The following is a 15,224-nucleotide window of genomic DNA, read 5'->3' as shown; positions in this document are numbered from 1 at the left end:
GCTTTCAGAGAGGAACACAGTCCCTGTGGTCTTTATTCATTGCCTTATCAGGGTGCTATTAGGTGTCAGTTTCACTGGTGGTAATGAAGGAGATCTGTTAGCAGAAGGAGGACTTTGAAGTCTACAATCACCACAGATTGGTTTCCTGGAATTTTCATAAGGGGAGGCTCATGGAACACTAAATGTGCCATAGGTATGTGAGGTACAATTGCTTCCAAGGAGGACATCCCAACTATACAGGTGCTCAGCTGAAACTGACAGAACCAACCCAGAACCTTAAAACATGAGTCTGTGCTTTTCTGAGAAAACTATGCAAAGATTTTTTTTTTCTCTCTCGAGAAAGATGATTTCAGTCCTCAAGAGATCTTTTCAAATGTTCAAATGGTGGATAACTGAATTTTTTATAGACAGATGTTTCTGTTAAATGTGCTTGAGGTAATGATGTTTGTTTAGTGTTTATCTCCAAGGAATGCAGAGTGCTTTTACAGACATTTTCTTCATTATTTTTTAAGGTTTTATTTTTTCCTGATTATATTTTAATCTTAACTCTAAATTCTTTTTTCCGTTTTTCACACTGGATTGTCTCTAAAATATCTGCTGGTAACCTCATTTCCTATTACTCTGCATTTTCATGCCATTTCAGACTCTTTGAAACAAGCATTCAAGACTTTTCCTCTCAGAGTCTTGGGCTTCTATTTTCTATTTACTATTGTTCATTGCTCTTTAAAACTTTTCCATTTATAACATTTTCACCATATTTCCTCCTCCTTGCTTGAAACATCTCTTTCTTCTACATAAATATGTTCCTTTTAAAATCTAATTTCAGTTGTTTATCATTTATAACCTGCCTTGCTCTATAATGAATCTGAGGTAGGGCTTTGGAGGAGTGGCAGAACCCTTGCCTAAAGTGCACAAGATTCTGGGTTTGATCCCCAGCACCACAAAATAAAGAAAAAGGAAAAGGAAAAGAAAGGGGAAAAACAGTATTGGAGGTAACTATCTAAACACATCCACTAAGATGAGTCCTGTTTATTGGTACCATGAATGTGATTTCATAGTAGATTTTATTTTTCTCCCCAAAATTTCTCCTTTCAGTCCTCTGTGAATTTATTAACTTACCCCCTCATGATCCTTGCAGAAACAAGAAGAAAAGAACCATGGCCTAAGACAAATGAGTCTTTTATATGAATACATCAGACATTGCCTTCCCTTCAGGTAGTGACCACTAGGAACCCTTCTTCCCTGGGGTCTAATCTGTAGAAGCAATGAGAGCCCCTGTCCTAAAGGGACCATGGTGTTAGGAAATTATGTGGAAAGCACCAGAGAAATCCAACCACCCATTTTTACAGGTGTACAGATGGGGACTAAGAAATTTAAAAGTTTGTCTGCTACCTCTGGAATACTTAGAGACACATTTGGAATATCATGTAGAAAACAAGTCACCTGGAAATTTTTTTTATAATATCATTAAAGAAGGTGGTTTGGCTGTTCTGGGCAGCAGTGAACTGATAAAAGTTTAATAACTGGGAGCGAGGCAGATGGAGGAAGACCTGATGGACCTCTCATGTGTGCCAATTTTATGGTGCCACAGCTAACAACCTGACACCATTGAACAAGGACTTGGGGAGGGATGAGCACAATCCAGTTGGCTCTCAAGACAGTTAGTTATTATTCTCTGACTGAGTGAGCAGTTTTTAAGGAGAAGGAGAATGAAGCTAGTTCAGTGAATAAGGAACTCCACCTAAGAAGCTATCACTTAAATTTCAAGGCCCAGCCCAAAGATAAGGGTCTTTGTGAGGTTTTTCCCTAATCTTTTCAGTAATGATGACTTCTATTCTGAATGCCAAAGTCTTTATCTATTCCTTATATAAGGGTGATTACCAAAGCATAACTTGATATTATTGTCAATAGACTTTCCCATCTAGTCTGTCCTGGAAGGATATGGCCACATCTTTCTCCTTCATTGTCAGAGAAGCAGGGCAGCAAAGTAGGTATTGCCCAAGCTCTGGAATTACTTACTGTTGTGTTCTGTACCCACTTATCTTGAGATCTTGGGAAAGCTGGCAAAACCCTCTTTAGAATAAGACTTTAATCGGAGATCTGTCTCACAGTTATGATGATTAATGAGATCACTAGATAAGTTCAGTGCCTAGCTCACTAAATGTTACCTGGTATTTTTATCTCTAGCATACAACACAGTGCCCAGCACAGTGTTGGTGTGCAATCATTGCTGATAGGGCTGAATGGATATGAAGTAAAGATATGATCTAGCTAGCTTGGTAGTAAGTTGGGAAAGGAAGTGCTAGAGGAGAACTGTGTGAACAAATTATCGTTAAGGAAATGAGAATGGTGTATTTAGTAAGAATCTGTAGTTCATAGACTTATGGGATCAGCACCTAGTTTTCCTGCTGTGGTATGAACACAGAGCAGGGTAGAATCACCTCCCTTCACCCCATGCACTAAACTCTGTAAGTCTATAAATATACCATTTGGTTATTGCAATAGCTTTTATAGACTGTTGTTGATTGAAATCTCTCCTTTTCAGGACTGTGCAGTTGTGTTTTTAAAAATCTAAGTCCTATTCTTTAAGCACAAATACTGTTAAATTTTATTCCATTGTCCAGTCCACTATTCCAGTTAATTGATAGCTCTTCCAAACTTGCTTCAGCAATGCTTTATATTTTATATCCTCTATAACTTTGTGTTGTCTGCAATTTTGTGAGTATGACCTCTATTTTGTCTTCCAAAACACTAACAGGCCACTTCTAAGAACTGTATCCCCTTACGTGTCACTAAGGACCTCTTTAGTGTTGGCATTGGTTCATTGAACAATCTTTTCTTTTCTTTTTGGATATAGATTTCAAAATTCTTTTCTAACCTATCAAAGTATGCAATAGCCCATGTTACAGTTAATCTTGTTCACCAGAATGTCATGAGAAACTTTTGCAAAATGCTGTTTACCACATCTTTTCCTTGTAGATAGTGTATTAGGAAATAAAATGCAGCTAGTTTGTTGCCATCTGTTCTTGACTAACCCACGTTAGTTTCTAATACCAACAACATCCTATTCTGAGTTGAACAAGGGATTCATGAATCAAAATAGTGATATCAAGGTAGGTAAGGCTCAATGCACAGACCTGGACCATCCAGGTAAGATAGCTGCAGAGCTGTGGGCAGCGAGAGGTCAGTCATTAACAATTCTGAAACAGACTGTACAATGACAAAGTTGTGTTTTCAGAAAGTCATCTGGCAGCAGTTCACAATGGACTCTGGGGTAACCTTGTGTAATTTGGAATCTTCCTCAGATAATACCAGAATGGGCTGCTGGACCACTTACTCTGGGCTAGGCAGAAAAATAAATTTGAATTTAAAAGGAGAAAAATACCAAAAGTTACTGGTAAGGGAATGTGGTAGGAATGAAAAAAAAAAATACTACTCTAGGATTTCCCAACCTTTTTCACATTGTTGAACATGCAGAAAATATTACTGGTTTGGCTTCTGGGGCAAATATGGCTATTTGGAAATAGAGGTGAACCAACATCATGGATCCCAGGGTGGGTCTCTTCTCCACCAAGCTCCACCTGGCCTCAACCACTGGTAGAGGGCATTAATATCTGCACATGTCTCAGAAGACATTGGAAATTTCTTCTTCGGAAATAAGTAGTCTTAAATAGAAGGAGAATGGGTAAAAAAATCAATATTAACAGTACAGAGAAGGCTGCACAGGGAGTCCCCACCTTACCACTTACATTGGTTTGACTTTAAAATAATGGTAAAAAAGCCATATACATTCAGTGGAAACCATTTTGGATCTCTTCCAGGGCTAACCATATGTGTACAGTACTCTTATGAAACTGGGCAGTGACAGGAATCAGCAGCTCCCAGGCAGCCACAAGATCACAAGGGGAAACTGACACTGCAGCCTGCTGTGCTGCTAAGCTTTGATATTCTGTAGTTTAGGGGTAGTAAGTGCATTTTCAACTTACAACATTTTCAACTAAACAATGAGCTTAATGGAACATTGCCCCATTGTAGGTTAAGGAGTATATATATATATATATATATATATATATATATATATATATATATACAAAGGAAAGTCAAGCATTGGTTCAGTGCATAATTCTGAACAAAGAAGCAAAATATCATTTACACACTTAGATGAAAACCAACCAGTACCAGGGTTAATGCCAGGGGAAAACTATGCAGGTGCCAAACAAGACAACCCAGGATACTAAATCACTGACCATATTATAAGGATGCAATAAAACAAGAGCAGTGGCTGCTCAGGCCTAATTTGAATATGGAAGTCATCATGTTGTGGGACAAATTGGAGAGAGGAGCTAACCATCCTGAGAAGGCACCAGATAGAAACCTAAGTGCAGACAAAAGAAGAAACAAAAGAAAGAGTTGGAGTTTTGCATTTATAGAGAAATTAATGTCTATTCACTTGAAGATTTGAGAAGTACTATCAATTTGTTGCTTCTTATTGATTTCTATAGTTAAGCAAAGTAAGTAGTTTATAATTCTTGTACCTCGCCCTTTTTTTTTTTTTTTTTTTTGCATTCTATGTGAAGGAAATCAGATTGGAAAAATGCAGGGACTTGTGATCCCTATTTCTTGTTATAATTAAAGATGCTCATTATAGAAAAATTTTTAAAGTGTTCCCTCTTACTCCATTAAACTCAATGGCACAGTGAGAATGAGAACCTACCAACAAAGTCATGTAGATTCTGTTGTACAATAGGAATGAATGGCTCTTGTAATTGAACCATTCCTTTGCTTATGATAGGCAGCAGGGCCACCATGTGCATGATTTAGAGGACATCCACTCTTCACATTAGCATCACAAGAATGGTGCTCTTGGTTATGGTTATGGGGCATATAGCCTGTGTGGCCATAGGCAGCTCACAGTGACTTCAGATCAGCAGGTGCATATCTGCATTGACCCATGAGATTATCACCATCCCAACCATATTCCCTTCTTCAAATGAGCTGTGTCCATATTCTTTCATCCCAACTTATCATTCTATTCCAGTTCAGATCTACCTAGTTTTCTGCACAATTCATCACTGGACCTCCATTACAAGCCAAAACACATTCCGCCAGCTCATTTGCTGCAGTCATTCTGTTGACCTTTCCAACACTATTTGCTGCTCTCACTATCATGTTCCTTATTATAGTTAAGTTTAAAGAGAAAAAAAAAAATTGACAGCCACACCACATAGAAAACCAGCATGTTCCCTGCACTTGGTACAGGCTTCAGTGTTAGCACTTACCATACAGTGTGGTAAATAGTTCTTTATGTTTCTTACTCCTTCACTCAGTATGAGCTTGATGAAAGGCAGGGTGATGCTGTTTAGAGCTATGGGGCTTAGCAGGGTGTCCACCACATAGTAGGTCCTTATTTAATGTTTGGTAAGTAGGTGAGTGAATGAATGTATTGCCTTTCTTGGTTTTGGACACAGTAGTCTCCTTTTGAACATACGGTTTAAAAAGTATTCTTTCCACTACATATAATGCTTACATCTGTCTGCCTTCATTGAACAGCTTCCTAGGAAGATTCAGACAATGCTGGGAGAAGCTGTGAATGTTGTGGCCAGTGGTTTCTGAGTCTTTTGTTTATCCTTGTGCAGGTGGGGAAGTGGAAAGACAAGTCCCTGCAGATGAAATACTATGTTTGGCCCCGAATGTGTCCTGAGACTGAAGAGCAAGAGGATGACCACCTGAGCATTGTGACCCTGGAGGAGGCACCATTTGTCATCGTGGAAAGCGTGGACCCTCTAAGTGGGACCTGCATGAGGAACACAGTCCCCTGCCAAAAACGCATAGTCTCTGAGTATGACACCTTCCCCAGTGGCTATGGGTGGCATGAGGGAGTCAGATTTGATGCAGTTCTTAGCACCTGGCAGGCCTAGGACCTGCAGCATGGAATGAATTGGGTACCATGTCCAATTTTCAGCTGCTAATGAGCTGTTGAATTGCTGGCAGCCTTGTGGTCTAATGTCTGGTTCTGTCCAAATCATAACCTGGGAGAATGACTGCTAGCCATGCTAAGGTTCCTTTGTCTTTTCCTGACTTCAATGACTGGGACTCAAGATTATAGAGGTTTAAGTTTATTCCTGGTATTGACTTATATTTCCAGTATATCCCAAAATTTTAATATTTAGAACCATTTCTGAAAAGAGGTCAAACCAATCTATGTTGTTAGGAGTCAGGAAAATGGTTTTCTTTGGTGAGGGTAGGAAGTACTTGGAAGGGAGAACAAGAAGCCTTTTAGGTGGTGGTAACTTTTCTGTACCTGGATTCAGGAGCTGGCTGAAAGGGTGAATCCAGTGTATGAATTTTCATTGAACTGAGCCCTTAGGATATGTACCCTTTCCTGATGTGTATTGTACTTCAAAGGAACATTAAAAATTGTGTGAAAGCATGGCCCATTGTAATGAGATAATGAGAATATTGCAGTTCTGGGATCTGGTTTATTTCCTCACTCAGGTTTGAAATAAATTGTGCTTGAAGGGTGGCTTGCTTTAGAGTTGGAGTTTTAATGACAAAGAATAATATTGTGCTTCTTGTACAAAGCCTCGTTTTTGTTTTTTTTGTTTTTTTAACTGGCTAGGAATAAAACAGATGAGGAGCCAGGATACATCAAAAAATGCTGCAAGGGGTTCTGTATCGACATCCTTAAGAAAATTTCTAAATCTGTGAAGTTCACCTATGACCTTTACCTGGTTACCAATGGCAAGCATGGGAAGAAAATCAATGGAACCTGGAATGGTATGATTGGAGAGGTGAGTGTCAGGAAGTAAGGGCCATTGCCATTTTTAATTTATTTTATTTCACATAAATACTTTTTAAATGTTCATTTTTATGAATTTTAGAAAATAAAAAGTGGTAAAGAGAATGCACTGTTTCTACTGTACAAAGAAAATCACTGATGGGCTATTGAGTATTTTCCTCATGGTGGCCCTTGCCTTCCTGAATATTCTAATCAAAACTTGGCATCTTTCTCTTCAGGTGGTTATGAAGAGGGCCTACATGGCAGTGGGATCGCTCACTATCAATGAGGAGCGATCAGAGGTGGTCGACTTCTCTGTGCCCTTCATAGAGACTGGCATCAGTGTCATGGTGTCACGCAGCAATGGGACTGTCTCACCTTCTGCCTTCCTAGGTAATTGTTGTGTTTGCTGGCGACAGGAATTGGAATAAGGAATAGTCGAAGCAGCACATGGCCAGGTTCTTTTAGCCAGGAGTTGATTTTCCAGGAGCTTAACTCCTCTGGGGACTTCATTTTGATGACTTCAAAACTGATTATTCTCAAACTTGAAAGCTGAAGAGCACCCAGAATAATAGAAAGGCATAATTCTCCATAAGGAAACACTCCTGGATGGTCATCAGAGGCTTACATATGAGTCCCCTTCTTATCACTTAGTCACCATCTGACCTTGAGCAAATTAGCTCCATCCTGGTACTCAGTTACCTTAGCCATAGAAGGCATTTCGACTAGCCAATCGCTGAGGCTGCTTCCTGCTATAAAAACTTCTAATTCTGGATATCATTGAAATACCTATTTATTTTTAATTATCTTCAAGAATTGAGCTCAGTGCTACCAAAAAAGGTTTTCTGTTGGCACATGAATTTTCTGAGGCTCTTTTCAGACAGAACCAATCCGATGTCTCCTCCCACCCCAGCACATCCTTCCCCGTATCATTCTCTACTTTCCCACCCTTCAGCATCACTTAACAGTCAAAAGCCTTAGATGTGATATAAGACTAGGTGAGATAAGGCCAAGATTTCAATTAGATGAGGTCGTTTGTGAGCTCATATCCCATATTTTTCACAGGGGCTGTGGAGCAAGGGAGTGGGAAATTAAATGTCACCTTGAAACAGACCACTGAACTAGGAGACAGAAGCCTGGTTTGGTCATAAACAAGCTGTAAGCCCTTGGTCAAGTCACAATAACTCCAAGGGATGGGAACATCTTTTAAAGGGGAATAATTGAATAGACAGTGACTGGCATTTCTTTAAGCTCTATCCATAAAGAATTAACTCAATGAATGTAACACTAAGTAGAATTATAGGTTCCATAGAATTTTCATATAAATCATTGAAGTTTCTTAGCTAATCTTCTTATTCATAGTGGAGCAAATTCTGAATCTGCTGGTTTTATGTGAAATATTATTAGATAACACACACCATATGCATTAATTCTCATGACTCCTGGATATAATTTATTTGCATTTTTTCTATTTGAGGAGAATGGAACATTAAAAGATAAAAACAAAGTACACTCTAATTCTAACCCCATCAGTATAGCACTAACCATAGCTTCTAAATTGGAAGAACCAATTAGTCCTGGAATGACAAAAATGTTAGGCAGAGTGTGATATTGTGTGTTTTTGGATGAGAAACAGTTGTGGGTAAGAGAACCCAAAATTGATTGAATACCTAATATGTGATGTGCCAGGCATTATCATGCATGCTTTGGTTGTATTAACTCATTGGTACTATAACTATACCCATGTTATGGCTTAGGAAATGGAATATGAGACAGGTTAAGTCATTTTCCATGAGTTTCTCAGCTAATAACTGACAGATCTAGGATGAAGTCCAATAGGTAGCATTCAGAGCCTGTATTCTAGTCCACATTTGACCATCACAGAATTCTACCCCTAATCCAGGAACCAGTGTGGTAGGCAGGTAAAGATGCAAAATCATACAGGAGGAAAAACACAGATTTTGGTTTTGTTTTGTTTTGAGAACCTCAGTTCATAACCTAACTGCCACTTTCTGTATGGGAACTTGGAAAGTACTTTGACCTTTCAGTCTTGGTTTACTGTTCTGTAAAATGGATTTGGTAACATCAAATGGAAGGGCCACTAAAAGAATCATATATAATAGTGGATGGTGAAAGTGCTTTGTAAATTATAAAGGTTAATACAGGTGTTTGTTGCATTTTTTGGATAGAAATTTGCCCTGGGCTTAATGGCAGCAGGAGTGAGGAGATCATTGAATCACAAAGGTGATTCTTTTACTCAGTTATTCCTGTCTTAGAAAAAGTGAAATCAAGGTAGGATTACAATCAATTAGGTTCTATACACTATCATACAGAGACTTTAAATCTTACTTTCTATGAGTAAGTCTGACTGCCATCGAAAGCTTTTGCATTTCACAGTTGGTATGTCAAACTCTGGGGCTTTATCAAGGTTCTTTTTTAAATCAATTAAGTGACCAGCTTTTATAATTCTTTTGGAAGTACAATAGAAAAGTAGGTTTCAGAGGAAGAAATATATTTTCTACTTTTCAGCCATTTTTTCCCTTTCTCAACTTCATCGTTATCAATGATTTGGAAGATGGGGAAAACAGAATGTTAATTCACTTAGTTATGAACTTACAACGTGATGTGACAGTTAAAAAGGCCAGAATTATTTTGAGACACAATCGAAGAAATATTGCATCATGGGAAAGAATAGCAATTGTCCCTTTGTATAGGTCTTCAGAGAGATGACTTCTGTAGCACAGTGTTCAGTGCCTGGACACCTCCAAACCAGAGAGTCAACTCACCTGGAAGGGGTTCAACAAAAATGATTAAAGATAGTAAACAGAGCTTGTGTACAATATTCTTGCTATCTTGCTTGGTCTTGTCCCAACACTGTCACCTGGTAATAGGAAATAGATTATGATTGTGAATCACAATTTATACATGTTCCTTTGTCAACTGTTAAATTCCCTCTGTTGCAGATACTGATATTCAATGTGGATGGAGTTGTTAACATTGACTTATATTCTTATAAACTAGTGATGTCAAATAAAATGTATCAGCTGGGCACAATGGCACATGCCTGTAAACCCAGTGACTTGGGAGGCTGAGACAGGAGGATTGCAAGTTCAAAGCCAACCTTGGCAACATAGCGTGACTCTGTCTCAAAACAAAAAATGAAAAAATGCTGGTGATGTTGCTCAGTGGTAGGGTGCCCCTGGATTTAATACCCAGTACCACAATAAGTAAAACAAACAAACAAACCACATCCAAATAGGTTGAAAAACTAAATCTAGACTGTAAAATTTAAGAGAAGTGATACAATGAGTTAAGGAGGATGGTTATTACTGTACATAATTACTATTGAACCCATTCAGCTGTGAAATAGTAGCTAAGTTTATTGAGAATTAATTTGACTACAAGTCTCAGAAGCACTGGGGAAAGCTTTGGGGGGCCTCCACTTTGTGGTATGACCTTATGGATGAAAACATAAACCAAGTCAGTCTAATATGATTCACTTGTACCATATCTAGTGCTCTTTCCAACTATACCTTTTACTGAAAGACCCAGATATGGGTCCAATAGTAGCAGAAACTGTCGCTACAAACATTAGAAGGTCCAAAAGCATGAGGCTGTGTTCCTCATGCACTTGGAAGAAAGCAACCTTAACATACCCATCTGGGGGATGGATCTGCTCAGGCATGTTTGATTTCTCCCTAAATCATTGCCTGGATCACTGAAGGCACACAGCACACTTGTTTCTTGTTCCCCCAAATATGTGTTTGCATGACCAAATGAACATGTGAAATAATCAGCATCTGTTTGTTCTGTTTTGACCCTGAGCATCATTTCCTTTTCCTTCCCAGAGCCATTCAGTGCTGACGTATGGGTTATGATGTTTGTGATGCTGCTCATCGTCTCAGCCGTGGCTGTTTTTGTCTTTGAATACTTCAGCCCTGTGGGTTATAACAGGTGCCTCGCTGATGGCAGAGGTAAGGCCAGCTGGAACCTGTGCATTTCTGTATATTTCTGGTTTGTAATTCCAGTTATCCTAATCCCTTATTTGTGATCTGTATTCTTCCTTGTTTATCCATTTCTGGAAAAAAAAAATCCCTCAGTCTTCTAGGACACCAAGCTGGTGACTCTTTAGAAACACTCCAAAGAAAATGTTAGTTTGGGGCTGGGGTTGTGGCTCAGTGGTAGAGCACTTGCCTAGCATGTTTGAGGCATTGGGTTCAATCCTCAGCACCACATAAAAATAAACAAATAAAACAAAGGCATTCTGTCCATCCAAAAAAAAATTGTTTTTAAATGCTAGTTTGAATTTCTGTGTCCCCCTTATGGTTCATATCATTACTAAGTTCTACCCTTAGGTAAATGAAAGGGAAGAGTGATAGTAGAGATGGGTGATGTAAAAGTGTTACAGGAAACTATTTTGATGACCTTAGGCTGTGGGCAGTTTCTTGGAACAGATGTGACTAACAAGACAGGTTGTACACACTAATTAAGAGTAGGAAAAATAGGTTGCCCCAAGGTATATGCAGGTGGTTGTAATTGGCAGAGTTCCTCAGAGTCAAAGGATCACTACTAAGGTACAAGATCTCCCAAGCATATGGTCCTAGATCAATGTCCCTTGACAGGGAGGATAGGAGTTGGATGCTTGGAATAAAATGAGCAGGGGAGATCAATTCTAACCCATAGCTACAATGGAGTGGGACCAGCTTCCTGGATAGGTAGATCCAGAGGGCTACCAAAATGTTTGAGGCACATAAATTTTTTTAAAGTTTGTTAGATTTCCAAAGGGGCTGATGGGATCCCTGTAAATTGCTCTTCTGAAGCTCCCTGAGAACCCTAGGATTAAGAAATAGTCTACCTTCTCTGAGTCTTGTCCTTCTAGAATCTGTGTGCTATCCTGGAATTTTATACTCCAAGAGGGAAGTTTCTTAATCCTGGCTCCTAAGAAGGATCACCTGTGGGGCACTTAAAATACAAAGATGTTTGGGCCTCACTTTCTGATTCACTGAGTCAGTGAATGGTGGAGCTTCAACCATTCTGTTTCAAGATAGTGGTTCTCTGCTTTGGTTGCATGTTAGAATAACCAACCTGTACCAATTTAATAAGAACAGATTTCAGGCAATCATATCTTGTAGAAGTTTCCATGATCTTTCTATTGAATTAACAGTCCAGGCTGTGAACCATCACTTCACTGACATATTTCCAAGTGTAGACCTACCTTTTAAGTTGATTTGTGTATTCTGGGGTGGAAATCTTGTCTTCACACAGTGGTACAGTCAGTGGTGACCCACCTGTGCTAAAGGGTCATCCAGAAGCCATGACCTATATCCCAACCTGAGAGGCACCAGTAATAAAGGAAACTTTGGGGAATCACATGAGTATATAGATAAGTTGACAATGTCAAGAACTAAAGTTCATGTGCACTACCCTCATTCTTGGGTGGGGAGGAAACAGAGGGTAAAAATCCAGATTTACTGCACTCAGAGCAAGAGTTAACAATTACTCACTTTACCATAAGCTGTTTATCTTCACAAAGGAATTCAGTACAGTGCCACTTTAAATATCATCTTAGAGCATTTTTCAATTTATAAAACTTTGGTTTATAAGTGACTTTTTAGTTACACATCTGCTTCATTACATAGGGTCCACATGCACAGATGTGCATGTACCATTAGATCTCAGGTTCAACACATGTAGTTCCCTGTGATGCAGTAGGCTGAGCATATGCTGTCAAGATCACAGAAAACATCATAAGACCTGAGTTAATATGCTGTAAAATTGTGCAGGCAGATGTTGGTGTCTGCAGTGGAGGGAGCCATGTTGTCTGCATGGAGATCCAGACAACAGGCAAGATTTTACCCTCATGAAGCAGAGGCAGCAGTCACCATAATTTATGGAAAGACACCTGGTCCTATCTGTGTTAAGTTCAGATGGAGGGAAGTCAAAGACACTACCTTCCTGCCTTCAGATGCAGGTGGCCAGGTGGGACTTCCTTCCTGATACTCTTGTACACAGAAGCTACTACTGTAGGAAATCTGCTGGGAAGTGTTGGCATCAGAGTGGGGTCAAGGTTGTCTTTGAAATATCGAATGCTAACTGCTAGAGGTTGAAGGATAATCAGCAAAAAGTACATTCAAAACATCCAGCATCAATGTGAATAGACTTGGAGGAGACACATGACAATGGTAGAAAAAGACCTCATATAATTATTGCTAATGTTTTGGAAGTTGAAATGCTTCCTTGGTAGATACAAATATAAAAGTTAGGAAAAATTATCACAATGACCCAAATGTGACCCTAATGGCACATTCATCCTTTGTTACTCAGTTTTCACATGATTCTGATGGTCTTGGGTATGAAAGCAGGAAGACTTAGTTGGAGAAAGATCCACCACGTACCCTAGAACTCTGGCTTTTCTCCTAAGAAACCCTCTTCTGCCTTCCTGGGGCTCCCAGAAAAAGAGAGAGACAGACTCTGAGATTATAAAGCTGTCTACAAAAAGGTTCAGTCTTAATGGAAGGGCTACCTGCTCTGAGCAGACACTTTCCAGTGTGCTTATAGGTTGAAATACAACTAGGAGGACTGGGTCTGCAGCTCAGTGGCAGAGTGCTTGCCTGGCACGTGTGAGACACTGGGTTTGATACTTAGCACTACATAAAAATAAATTTAAAAAAGGCATGCTGTCCATCTACAACAACAACTGCACATACACACAAAAGAAAGGATAAAAGGAAGGAAGGAAGGAAGGAAGGAAGGGAGGGAGGGAGGGAGGGAGGGAGGGAGGAAGGAAGGAAGAAAAAAAAAGAGAGAGAGGGGAAGGAAATATAACTAGTGATTCTGGCTTAACTTTCTGTCTGCATTGTTTTGTTCTGCCAGAGCCAGGCGGCCCATCTTTCACCATCGGCAAAGCTATTTGGTTACTCTGGGGTCTGGTGTTCAACAACTCTGTACCTGTGCAGAACCCAAAGGGGACCACCTCCAAGATCATGGTGTCAGTGTGGGCCTTCTTTGCTGTCATTTTCCTGGCCAGCTACACTGCCAACTTAGCTGCCTTCATGATCCAAGAGGAATATGTAGACCAGGTTTCTGGCCTGAGTGACAAAAAGGTAAGAGGCCCATTTGAAACCTCCCATCTTTCCCTCAATCCTGTTCTGATCTACACTCAAGGTTCTCATGTACCTGTTAATTTTCTAAATCTTTGAATCGATAGTTCTTTCTTATGTTTTCTTAAATTGGGACATAGGAGCAGAAATCAGTTTCCCTACTGAAATAATATTACTTCATGTTTACCTCCTGATTTGTAAAAGGTTGTCACAAGTACACCCTGGGCTGCAAATAAGGGGCTTGGTATGTTAGTGGTTTTCTGAATACATGGTACCTCTTGTTGGATGCAGTTGGGTGGCCCACCAGCTCAGGGCTGCCTGTTCGGTGTGTTATTAGAGGGCCGCCCCTCTGTACCTACACTGAGGGGACTAGAGCATTTTGGCCTCATTTTCTTCCCAGTGGTATTTGGCTGTGGGCTCTCCCTTTGTTCTTCCACACACTTGTGTGTTCCTAGGGCTGAACAGGAGGGTTGTTCACATTGTGTCTTGCAGGGAAGTAACTGCTATTTAACTTGATGATTGTCCCTGTGTGGTGCCAATGAATGGTTTGCCCCATACCAATTGCAGGCCTCCCTGCAGGCCCATGCAGCTGAGAGAGGAAGGGAAGTATCTGCTGGTTTCTGCTTTTTCTGAATGAGGATGTACAGAACATGTTCAAAATGCAAGTGACCGTTCAGATCTTCCTGAAGCATCTCAGTTTCCATAGAAGATCTATTCCCTGAAACCATGATAACTAGAATGGTCTAAGACTAGCCATCAGAGATTCCTTTATGGAGTATCTGAATAAGTTAATGGTCAAAACAATTTTGGAGACTTTCACTTACAGTAAATTTCCTTGAGATTTAGAAGATGTGACTTCTCACACCCACTGACAAAATGATATTATAGATAGATGTGTCTTTAGACCAATAGGTAATGTTTTATCACATGTGTTGGGTTTCCCCAAGATAATACCTTGGGGTATTACGCAAATTGTTGCATAAGAGTGAAAAAGAAAGGATACTTTGGGGCTCAGGGTCTTATTTCTCTATCTACCCATCTCTATTCATCAAGAATACTCAGAAGCATATAGGGAAGAGAAATGGCTTCATGAGTGAATTTTATGTAGTATGCATATAGATTGATATATATATACACATAAGTATGTATGTACATGTATATATACACACGCGTGTATGTCTAGATGTTATTCATTATGTGTGCCTTTCATATTATCTCTCTGATTTGTCTTCCTTTTTAGTTTTCTTTCTTACTTTAAAAATACTCTCCTGTATTTTCTTCTCCCTTATTTTTTAAGATTTTATATATTTTTCTTATCCAAGTCACAATTTTTATTCATTTATTCA

The 15,224-nt window shown here is 39.5% G+C and overlaps 1 protein-coding gene across 1 annotated transcript in view; it reads left to right on the top strand.

Moving 5' to 3' along the window:
- The window catches only part of Grin2b (glutamate ionotropic receptor NMDA type subunit 2B), a 394,948-nt gene that overhangs the window by 341,089 nt on the left and 38,635 nt on the right, over positions 1-15,224 (top strand). The window contains exons 5-9 of the mRNA XM_047550285.1: positions 5,637-5,839; positions 6,620-6,791; positions 7,018-7,171; positions 10,627-10,752; positions 13,652-13,881. Coding sequence (XP_047406241.1) covers positions 5,637-5,839; positions 6,620-6,791; positions 7,018-7,171; positions 10,627-10,752; positions 13,652-13,881 — 885 coding nt within the window. The remainder of the gene's footprint in view (positions 1-5,636; positions 5,840-6,619; positions 6,792-7,017; positions 7,172-10,626; positions 10,753-13,651; positions 13,882-15,224) is intronic.

The sequence above is a fragment of the Sciurus carolinensis genome, chromosome 4 (genome assembly GCF_902686445.1).
Source record: "Sciurus carolinensis chromosome 4, mSciCar1.2, whole genome shotgun sequence".
In the NCBI taxonomy this organism is placed as follows: domain Eukaryota; kingdom Metazoa; phylum Chordata; class Mammalia; order Rodentia; family Sciuridae; genus Sciurus; species Sciurus carolinensis.
The sequence above is the reverse complement of the archived record's forward strand: the minus strand, read 5'-3'. Positions and strand labels throughout refer to the sequence as shown.